This window comes from Saprolegnia parasitica (genome assembly GCF_000151545.1).
Source record: "Saprolegnia parasitica CBS 223.65 unplaced genomic scaffold supercont2.33, whole genome shotgun sequence".
NCBI classification, from domain to species: Eukaryota; Oomycota; class Saprolegniomycetes; order Saprolegniales; family Saprolegniaceae; genus Saprolegnia; species Saprolegnia parasitica.
Genome location: NW_012156427.1, coordinates 311377 through 322930, shown reverse-complemented (window position 1 = coordinate 322930; position 11554 = coordinate 311377). Strand labels below are relative to the sequence as shown.

The window sequence follows — 11554 nt, the reverse complement described above, 5'->3', positions numbered from 1 at the left end:
CACCACTCAACACCAAGTGTACGGAACACTTTTTTTCATTTTTTCATTTTTTTCATTTTTTCTCTTGGCCCGCGCCACCCGGTTGCAGAGCGACCACAATTGTGTTGGAACATGCAATCGCCGAGACTTGACACAGGGATAGAGGACGCCGTGGAGAGTGCGAAGAGAGAGGTCGCGTCGCCGTCCGAGCCGTGCAGCGGAATACGAGGCGCGATCCAAGATCTATTTATGGCACATGCCGCAAATAAGAGCGGAGTGCCATTTTTAAACCACCGCCCGCGAGCCGACGCAACTCGGCCGCCAATCTCGCGTTTGAAATGAAATCGCCCATACTTGGCACATTGACAGAAGACACTTTGGGGAGCAGAGCAGACCACGCTACGCCGCTACTGCGGTCTTATAACGCGAGCAATGGTCAACAACGCACAGATAGCATTGCTCTTTATATCTTAAGCGTTAAAAGCAAATTGCCATGCATATTGTGATCGCCACCTGCCACGTTTGTTCGCAGTTCATGCTGCAAGCGCGCAGACTCGAGTTCGTGAGACTCGTTATCAACTGGGAAAAAGCGCCAATGCTTTGCACGGCTTTGCCTCATCCAGCAGGCCTTTAGTTTAGTCGTGTAGGACATACGAGCACGAAACGCAGCAGTGCTTGGAGAAGAGAATGACAGCAACCTCGAGCATTGTTCACGCCGCAAAGTGCGCTCCATGACGTCGGGCGTACGGCAGGGTGGTCGCAAGCGGATGTCCTCTCGACTGTGAACGGTAAAACTAAGCTCGTGCGGCCAAGAGGTCCTTGGATGGAAACCGCTGGCAGCTATGGGTTGATAGGGGCCGTAGCGGCAGAAAAGGCCATTGCGTTTACGTTGGGCGTCTACGCGCTGTGAGGTATATATTCAGTCTACCGAGATAAGCGCCGGCAGAGACAACCTCGAGCACGGCTTTGAGGATGGCCTCGACCCAATTCCTCGACCCCTGCTCTCGACCTCGCTCACGCAACCCTCGACTAATTCTCCGGACATTATCCGGATGCCAGTCAGCGGCAATTCCAAATTGATCGCCACGGCGACGACGAGCCAAAACGCTGCGGCCGAAGGGGCACACGAAGCTGCGCATCGAGCTTGGAGCGCGCGCGACGTCTGATAGCATCGAGCCGCATGCTTACAACCTCGACCACCTTCCGCAGCGTGCTTTGCTGCTCGCACGAGGCAGTCAACCGCTCGATTGGCATCAAGATGTGCGTATCATTACCGGCCGCGTGCTCAGTGCTCACTAGCGTGTAGGGTAGCGCCGCCGGCGGCGGCTGCGCCCAAGCCGTGCCCATGGACGAGTGTCGAGATTCTCGACACTCGGGGCTGACGCTGCGACGTGACGGGCGACATTCACGGCGGTCAGCAACCTCGTACGTAGCGCCATCTACGCTCGCTGAGGACTTATGCCGATGCTAGTTGTCCGCGGGCATGGACGCGCGTCTGTTTCACACGAGTCGGCGCAGAAAAACAATGTCGCTCGCTGTCGCAGCGCTTCGAAATCCTCACAACGACATATACCAGGCGCTCTTCAACCGTCTCTGTCCGCCCAAGACGGACAGTACCCGCGTCTCTGCGCCCGCGATGCTGCGCCGCCTTCGCAAGCTTGGAATCGACAAGACGAACCCGTCCGAGCTCACGGAGGACGAGATCAGTCGCGTTGCCCGCCTCGACATCGACCCGGCGACGCGCACGTGGTAGGCGCTCCTGTCCTACTGGCGATATATGCAGCTATCGACGCACGATGTAGGAACCGCGTCTTGAATTCGTGCGACCGCTTCCTCTGTGGCATCGCCACTGGCAAGGCACCGACCGACGAACGTGAAACCGGCTTGACATTACGGTACATGGCCGTTCTTGCAACATTTTTCCGATGACAATGTTGTTATCATGTGGGTAGGTCGCGAGCGAGCTTATGGCTGTCTTGGCGCTGGCCACGAGCCTCGATGACAAGTGCGAGCGCCTCGGCCGCATGGTAGACCCTATGCGTCGCGGCGGAAGGAGTATGATGTTGATCGCTGCATCTAGGTGGTGGGTATGCGCCGCAAGGGCGACCCGGTCACGGCCGACGACCTCATGTCGGCGGTGTGCTCACGGCGCTCATGAAGGGACTGAAGCGGTGGAGCAGACGCCGGTGCTCGTGCACACTGGGCCGTTTGCCAACAGTGCCCACGGCAACTCGTCGATCATTGCCGACCAGATTGCGCTCAAGCTCGTGGGGTGGCGCCGAAACCGGGTTTGGCGCCGGCATTGGCATGGAAAGGTTTTTCGACATCAAGTGCCGCTCCTTGGGCCTGCGCCCGCAGTGCGTCGTGCTCGTCGCGACCGTGCGTGCGCTCAAGACGCACGGCGGTGGCCCCACGATCACGGCCGGCAACCCCGTACGTATTTTTGTAGTGCTTGTCTTTTGGATGATTTTTACGACCTTTTTCCCTAGCCGTCTGGTAGAGGCCGTGCTCGTCGACGACCCGCACGCTTGGTACTTGCGAGGTCTCGCCGCGTGCGCCCGAGGCCGCGGCGTCAACGCGAACGTGTCGCTGACCTCGATCTTTGTGGCATCGACGCGCCGCTTGATCGCGTCTGACACGAGGTACACGGTCCTTTTCGCCACGTGGGTCTCACAGAGGATCCAGGTGGCTTTTTGTATTGAACGAGGTTCGAGCCACTGCACGCGTGCGAAGCTCTGGACGACGGACTTTCGGGGCGTCTCCGAAACTGACGCCGCCACGGACCAAGCGCAAGGCTGAGGACGCCGGCGAATCTTTTGTCCAAGACCGAGACTCCTCCGGCGCCGTTTCGAGCTCATTCATTGCCCACTCGCTGTGCGCATCGACCCTTTGAAGAGCAGCGTGAGCCTCGGTAGCTCGCAAAGATGGCCTCGCGCCACGACATCGAAAACGAGATGGGTAGCTCTCGTGACGCTTTGCACGTTTGCCGGCAAGAGCGTGCGCCAAGGTTGAAGCCGCCTCGTCCAGGCGCCAACGTCCCATACGACGCTACGATGTGTGCCAAGGCCGAGGACGAGTTGGCCGCCGACCGAATGCAACAAAGACGATGGTCACATGCGCACAGAAAGACCTCGAGACTCGATCTTAGTGAGCTAGAATAAAAGAACGTATTAAGAGAATCTACTGTCCTCGCAGCTCTGGAAGACACTCGGAAAGGCACAGCAAACTGCAGGCCGGTACTAGTGCACTTCTTAAAAGTGAGGCTTCTTGTAGTTGACCTCGACGGTCAACCACTCATCCTCGAGAACCGCACATCCGTCAGTGTGCAGTCCCCGCACCTTCCCACATTCATATTATCATCATTCGACGTCGTGTCCCACTCGGTCATCTGCGACTACCCAAGATCCAAGCACAGACGGGAAACTCCAGACATACATAAGTAGTCGTGTCGTTTCATACCATCTTGGGTAAACCTTGGTCGCTGACTACTTGGGACTTCTTGGCGTTTCATACTTGGTAGACGTCGTTCATGTCGAGGACCTTCTTGACATCCATGATGCCCATGTCTTCCCGGAACATCTCAAACTTCTTCTGGCCGAGCGGCTTCGTGAGAATGTCCGCCTCGTTGTCTTCGCTTGCCACCGTGTTGATCACCATCCCGAGCGTCTCGACGTACTCGCGGACGTTGAAGTAGCGCACCTCTATATGCTTGGACCGCTTGTGCGACCCGGGATGTTCACACAAAGAAGCCGCCCCGTGGTTGTCAATGAAGAGGTTGATGTTGCCGGCCTTCAAGCCTGCCTCTTCGAGCATATGTGCCGTCCACACGGCGTCACGCGCCCCCGTGCTCGCGGCGATGATCTCGGCGTGGCACGTGCTTGTCGAGACGACCCCTTGCTTCTCGCACTTGGCGTTGATCGTCTGGCCGTTGATCTTGGTCACGTACCCCGAGATGGCCTTGTAGCTCGTCTTGTCGTTGGCGTAATCCGAGTCGACCCACACTTCAATCTTGAGGTCATCGTACGTCAAAGCCTCCTCGAGGTCGTAGACGATGCCAAATGTGCGCGTCCCGACAAGGTACTTCACAACGCGCATGGCCATCTTCCAGTGAGCTGGGGTATACGTGTTGAGGTACCTGGCGAGGTTACGTACTGCGTTGCCAAGCTCAGGCCTCGAGCCCGACACGAGATACTGCAAAGCGCCCACCAGGTTGCGGTACGGGAAGTGTTGCATCGCCACCTCCGTTGAGTTCGGGTTTCCTTCTGGCTCTTGCCCGAGCACTTGCGGCGTCGTCACAGAATTCATGTTGACGCTGCCAAACTTGGAGATGATCTGGTCGATGAACTTGGTCTGCGAGAAGCACAGAGCATGACCCGGCACGTAGTCAATTTCAATGCCGAGAAGGTACTTGAGATCGCCCATCGACTTGATTTTGAAGCGATCAATGAACGCACGCTCAATCGGCAGCGCAAATTCGTCCTCGCCGAGGATGATCATGTCGTCGACGTAGATCGTCACGAAGAGGACGTCGGGTTGCCCGTCCTTGCCCACCACCTTCTTCGTGTACAAGCCATAATCCTTGGCGTTGCGCTTGAAGCCGTGCTCGAGCATGAACTCATGAAACATCGAGTTCCATTTGCGCGGTGCTTGGTGAAGACCGTAGAGCGTCTTGAGCAGAAGACAAACCCAATCTTCCTTGCCGATCGTCACAAAGCCCTCGGGTTGGTCCATGTAGACGTCTTCGTCGCCTTCCAGCGAAGCGTTGAGAAACGCCGTGACAAAATCGTACTGACGCATCTTCCATCCTCGCATCGCGGCGTAGAGAAGGATCGCACGAAGCGTCTCAAAGCGCACGACGGGGGCGTACGTCTCGTCAAAATCCACGCCGTGCACTTGTTCGTAGCCCTTTATGACCACGCGACCCTTGAAGCGACGCTTACCAACGCGGTCGACCTTGACCTTGAAGACCCACTTGTTGCCGAGAACCTTGCGACCTTGTGGACGTCGTACGAGTCTCCATGTCGCGCTCTCGTAGAGTCCGTCGATCTCAGTTTGCATCGCTTCCTTCCACTTGGCCTCATTGCGCGACTTGATCGCTTCCTTGTACGACGTTGGGGTGTCATCGTTGTCGTAGTCTTCGAGGAGGATGTAACACTTCGCTGCATACGCCACCTTCTTCGCGCTGCGCTGCGGGCGCTTGTTGGTACGCACATACTCAATGATCTTGCCCTTTCCTCGCTTGTTCGCTTCTTGGCGCTGCTTGCGAGTACGCTTGCCGTTGCCGTTCACCTCATCTGTATCTGAAGACGAGGAGGCCGGTGCTGAGCTGGCCTTGATGATCGGCTTCGACAAGATCTTTGGCAATGTCTTCGACGAGTCCGACGATGGCGCGTTCGAGCTGCCGAAATCACCGTCGTTCATGCGATCGAAAAACTTCTGGAGGTCGTCGCTGCTTGCAAGTGGGACGTACGTGTCAGGTACATCAACCACTGGCAACGTCATGAACGGAATCTTGCACGGCAACGTGTCCTTGGTCTTCCCGCTCACGATTTGAAGCAGTCTCGACACGTACGTGTTCTCGACCGTCTGATCCTCGTGGAACTTGATCATCTTTGACCGCGCGAGGTAGATCTTGCCATCCCGCAGTCCGAGAAGGCGGTAGCCACGCGTCTCGCCGTCGTAACCCATCATGAGACACGGCATCGCTCGAGGTGCAAGCTTCCGACCTGCACGGTACTTCTTCTCCACAAACTTGAGCGCCAAACAGCCAAAGGGCTTGAGGTACGAGATGTCAGGGACGTTCCCATGCACCACAGCGTACGGCGTCTTGCCATCCAGTGCCTTGGAGCTCGTGCGGTTGATCGTGTAGGCGACATACTTGATCGCCTCGCCCCAGAGCTCTTCTGGCATGCCCGAGGCTTGAAGTACAGTGCGCACCTTGTTGAGCAGGACGTAGTTGAGCTTCTCCACAAGACACACCTCCTCGGGACAGTACGGGTGGCTGAGCTGCTGCGTGATGCCCACCTTGCACAGCTTGTCAATCTTGGCGTTCGCAAACATCTTGTCGTAGTCCGTCGATATAATCGCGATCTTGATGTTGTAGAAGCGTTCAATCGTGCGCACAAGCTTGATCGCCTCGTCCGTAGCGTCGCCTTTCTGAAGCATCGTCTCGACAAAGACAAAGCGCGACCCCTCGTCGACGGCACCCAAGTAGCACGTCTTGCCACCTGGCGTAACAACTTCGCCCATGAAGCCGATGTGCATGATGAGCTTCCGGAAAGGAACCGTTGTCCGAGTTGGCGCCGTGTTGAAACTCATACGCTTCATCTTGCCCATCGTGCACGACACACAGCAGTCGCTGTTAGCATAGTCCGACGCGCCGAGCGTCATGCCTTCCACGACGTTGTCCTTGGCCATCTGCTTGACGACGTCCATGGACGCATGAGCAAGTCGGTTGTGCCAAATGCGAAGATGCGAGGTCCGTGCCTTGCTGGCGTCGCTCTGGTAGCAAACAAATGGAGGCGCCGCATGATCGACAACCTTGGCACGCATTCGATGCATGCCATTGACGAGTGTAAAGATGAGACAAATGTCGTCGTTCTGGACCCAGATCACCTTGTTGTCCGCCGAGAACGCAGCCAGCATCCCGTGGTCCTCGCGCAAACGCGTGAGACTGAGCAAGTTGACCGTCGAGTTCTCGTCAAAGTTCATCGGCAGCTCCATGCCGACGTTCTTGTCGTCGTTGCTGTTGCAAAACTCGAAGACAGCCAAACCATTATGTCGCTGGACCGACTCCTGGCCGTTGATCCATGCAACCTTGACGAGCCCCGGCAAAAACGACTTGAACGCACGGGCAATGTTACAAACGTTGGCCGTCGCACCCGTGTCGAGGATGAATTCAATGACCCCGTCGTCTTCGTGAGACTCAGTGCCTGGGCTGAGAACGGCGTACAAACTGGCTTCGCTCTCGGTCTTGATACCTCGATGACCCGGCTTGCCTTCACCCTTCTCCTTGACAAAAGGTTTGGTGTCGTCTTCTTGGGCAAATCGGGCCTTCTTCTTGTTCTTGCACGTCGACTGGTAGTGGCCCGTCTGCTGGCAGTTGTAACACGTGATGTGCGAGAGCCCCTTGAACTTGCGCTTGTTCTTGGGGCTCGCACGCACAAAGTTGATCAGCTCGGCCATCTGGTCTGCATAGTTGATCGACGCCACAGGCTCGTGCTCGACCATCGACGTCTTCCCTGAGGCCACTGGTACGGGCTCACCCCACTTGTGCTTGTCGATCTCGTACTGCGCACGCAGGTACGTTATGTAGTCGTTCGGTGACGCACGCTTGGCCGCCTTTCCGTTGTAGCGCAGGCCAATGTCGATGTACGCACTCGTGTGGATGATGAGCATCTCCTTGCTTTCTTCCGGCTGCATTGGTCGTCCAATGTCGTGCAACCGCTTCTCGAGCATCTTGTACGTCGTGAGGTACTCGTCCATCGTCATCCGACGTGGGTCGAACTCGGCTTTGTGAAGCTCGCCCTTGACCTTGGCCGAGTTGGTGATCTCTCTGCGCACGTACTTCTGCAGCAGATAGTCCCACATCTCTTTGGCAGTCTTGAACGTGCTCGTCTCTCTCTTGTTCGTCACATCAAGAGACGTCGTGATGACCGACTTGGCCTTCAACATGCCGCGCATATAATCCTTGTATTTGACCGGCTTCTTGCGCCGACTTGGCTTCTTGCGATCGCCCGAGACAATGTCCCAGATCTCTTGCTGCGCGAGCACAGACTTCACGTCCGCGCTGTAGCTACCAAAATCGGTGCCATCGAATTTCGGGATCTTGTCTGGCGGAGCGAGTCGACCGCTCGCTTTGTAACGTTGACCATTGTCGCTGGAGCTCGAGCTGTCGTCACCGCTCGAGTTACTTGGCGGCTCATTCGAGCTGTTGCTGCTGCTGCTACTGCTGCTGCTGCTGCTACTGTCGCCGCCGTCGCCACTGCCGCCATAAGCTTCGCTCGACTTCTTCTTTGTTTTCTTCTTCTGCGCGTGGACCTTCTTGCTCGGGGACCCACCGCCCCGCTTGGGTGAGCCCCCATCCTTCTTCGATCTGCCTTTCGGCGTCTTGTGGCTCAGGGTCCCACCGCCCCGCTTGGGTGGGGTTCCCTGACTTTTGATCTTCTCTTCGTCACTCGCGCATTCCTTCTCTCTTTCTTCAATGGTCTTGGCGACATCCCGACGTTCCTCGAGAATCTCCTCGAGCAGAACGTCGACGTCGTGCATGAGCTTCTGCCCCTTCTCGAGTGGTTTCGTTGGGCTCATAACCTAAGAGAATCTACTGTCCTCGCAGCTCTGGAAGACACTCGGAAAGGCACAGCAAACTGCAGGCCGGTACTAGTGCACTTCTTAAAAGTGAGGCTTCTTGTAGTTGACCTCGACGGTCAACCACTCATCCTCGAGAACCGCACATCCGTCAGTGTGCAGTCCCCGCACCTTCCCACATTCATATTATCATCATTCGACGTCGTGTCCCACTCGGTCATCTGCGACTACCCAAGATCCAAGCACAGACGGGAAACTCCAGACATACATAAGTAGTCGTGTCGTTTCATACGTATCAAACGATGTAGATCAATGGTTTACCAGAACTAGACCTTGGTTTTCTACCGGCCTTCCATGCGTACTCCCACGATACACACTGCCGAGCGCAGTTCGGCCCACGCTCTATCATGGGCACCGGGACAACGCTTTTGTCAACCTCGACATGTCCACTGAGGTCCTCGTCGTCGATGGCCACGTCATCGAGCGAGTACGAATAGATGCTGCCGTCGTCGACAGCTTCAACGTCGCTGGCGATGTCCTCGTTCCAATCGACGACTTGATCATCGTTGTCTTCGCTGAGATCAATGACTTCGTGGGCGCTGCCGTCAGCACCACATGTGTTGTCCGACTCGGTGACGGGATCGTCGGCCATGTTTCTGGGCACGTCGTCGTCTTGGTCGTCGTCGATGCTCCAAGTGCCTTGGGGAGATGCGCATGCGGTGGGTGCGTAGGGCAGACGTCTTCGGCGACAAGGAACGTTGCGTCGGGTCCTGAGTTGCGACGAGTCGCGTCGCTTGCCGCCAGTTGCTGCTTGAGCGCAGCTTGTTGATAATCGATCGCCGTCTGCACGTATATTTTGAGGTTGGAGACGCGCAGAAGCGGGGAAGTCGTCTTGACCACCGCGGGCGAGACACTCTCGAGCTTCTTTTTCATGACGAGCGCGACGTCGCACCATGGAGTCGTGTCGGGCTTTGGCACGGCAATGGCGTACAGCAGGTCAAAAGCTCCCTCGCTCCAGCCGGCAGCGGCGGCGCGCTGGCGAAACACGCGATGCCAAATGTGTTTCTCGACGGGCGTCGTCTGCTTCTTGCGCTCTTCCGTTGCCCGTGCCACCATGTCAAAAACGTTCGGGAGCACGCGAAGCGTCCCAGCGACAGCTGTCCGTTGCCGCTCGCTCGCACGCCGCTGCGCATCGCGATACAAGACCGCTTTCGCCACGAGTGGCTCGACAAAGCGCCGCACGTTCTCCGCCGTAGCCTTTTCGGTCTTGGCTGCAAGCTTTGCGTTGACAGCGCGCGCGACGTCGTCCCATGTCACCGTGGCGGGCTTTGGTACAGCCATGTCGTGGAGCTGAGAAAGCACGTCCGCGGTCCATCCACGGCTATTGTACTGCTGCTGCTTCGCCGCACGATCCCAAAACGACGGCCGGTGCTTCCTCCGCGGGCGCCGCCGTGGGCCGGCCCGCCTTGACACCGCGGCGAAGCAGCAGCAGTACAACAGCCGTGGATGGACCGCGGACGTGATTTCTCTGCTCCACGACATGGCTGTACCAAAGCCCGCCACGGTGACGTGGGACGACGTCGCGCGCACTGTCAACGCAAAGCTTGACGCCGCGGCGAGGCGCGTTGAGTTGGCCTGTCTTGCGATCCTTGGCCGACGGCGCTGGTTGCCGGGCCATCGCTCAAAAGTGGCTGGGGATCGAATCTTGCCCTTTGGTGCATAAAAAACGGCTGGTGCACGATCGGGATATAGTGTGCGCATCGTCGCCGCTCATGAATCAAAGCACTTTCGACGTTCGCAGAGACTGACGACGACCAGGACGACGACCCTGGTCTTTGACAAGACCAGTTTACGGTGGCGCCGCGGCCTCGATGGCGCTGCAGGTAGCATTTCTGTCGCCTACAGCGGCTAAACCGACACATGCACCCAACGCGTGGACCGGATAATCTACGCGTATCCGGTTTGGCCGCCCAGCATCGGCATTTGACTGTTGCATTTGGCCCCTGCCGCCATCGTCATGACGGTCACCATGCGCATGCGCTCCTCGCCACCGACGATTATGCCTGTCTCGAGGTATTAATCGACGCGATGCTTGCGCCGATGCTTGCCGCACGCCTGCCCATGCCAGCACGCACGAGCCGCCGCGTTATCGCACGAGTGCTCACCGCGACGCACCGATACGGCGTGAGGGCGCGACCGTCCGCCGGCTTCCGGACCACGACGTCGACTTCCATGGGCAGGTACCTTGTCGCGCCGTGGGACCGTACAGTCCACCACATACGATCTGCAAGGCGCTACGGCCTTGCAAGCATAGGCGTGGCGTGTTGCGAGCGCGGCGCCGCTCAGAAGGACGACCGCCGGTATGGGAAAACCACCGCCCTGGACTCGTTGGACGTTGTCGTGAATCTCGTAGCACCGGCCAATGTGCAGCATGTGCAAAAGCACAAAAGACGTACCAAGGCTTCTCTTTACATCATGTAACGAAGACCTTGACACCTCGTCATTGCGCGCATGTCTTGGGCAAGGGCCTCGAAGCGTTTCTGCGTACCAGCACGCTCGAGTGAGCAGTACGCCCGTGGCCCGCCAGATGCTGCGGGCGGTCTCGGCGAGCGTGTGCAGCTGGCGTGCCTCCAGACCCATCAACATCACCGCCTATTTTAGGGTCGCTCCCTCAGCTACGTCAAGGCTCCGAGTCTCTGAGGCTCGAGATCTTGGTCATCACGAGTGGCGTCGCGCTCCAGATTTTCTTGGCGCAACTCCAGACGACGTTTGTCAAGGCATATGTACCAGCTGCGGGACATTTTGCAGCAGCTTTTGAACCTGTGCTGATGAAAAATACAGGTCTCTTGAATATCTGTTTGCTCTTTTTTGCAGAGGAGCTTGGATGCTGCGTACACTCGAAGCTCTTCGACTGGCTCCAAGAGCGTAGTACCGCGCCATCGTGTACGAATCGCCCGGTATACTTGCTTCTCGGCGGCGGTCCTTGCACGCTGCCACGTACAGTCTATGTGACCAATGCGGGTGCCACGTCATTATGCGTTGCGGAGGACCTTCCAGAAAGCATAGAAGCTTGCCCGGACGACCATTGGCCGACTTGCCGTCTTCTGCAAAGCACACGTGGGTACACGAAACGACCTGATTTCAGATCCAGATCGTAGCTATATCAGGACGAGATCCACGTGGAGTGCTATGGCTGGCATCCTTCCGGGGATATCCAGGACGTTTTTGGTTTGAACAACCAAAGACCGTTTGGACATTGTCAAACGTT

General features: G+C 57.3%; 1 protein-coding gene across 1 annotated transcript; it reads left to right on the top strand.

The window, feature by feature from the left end:
• Positions 1-1504: 1504 nt before the first annotated feature.
• Positions 1505-3172, top strand: SPRG_08153 (hypothetical protein; the record flags this gene model as incomplete). Its single annotated transcript, XM_012347117.1, has 8 exons — positions 1505-1728; positions 1782-1884; positions 1932-2006; positions 2060-2116; positions 2160-2251; positions 2295-2416; positions 2480-2621; positions 2694-3172. 8 exons carry the CDS (start codon positions 1505-1507, stop codon positions 2776-2778), a joined length of 900 nt encoding a protein of 299 aa, XP_012202507.1. The 3' UTR covers positions 2779-3172.
• Positions 3173-11554: the final 8382 nt, after the last annotated feature.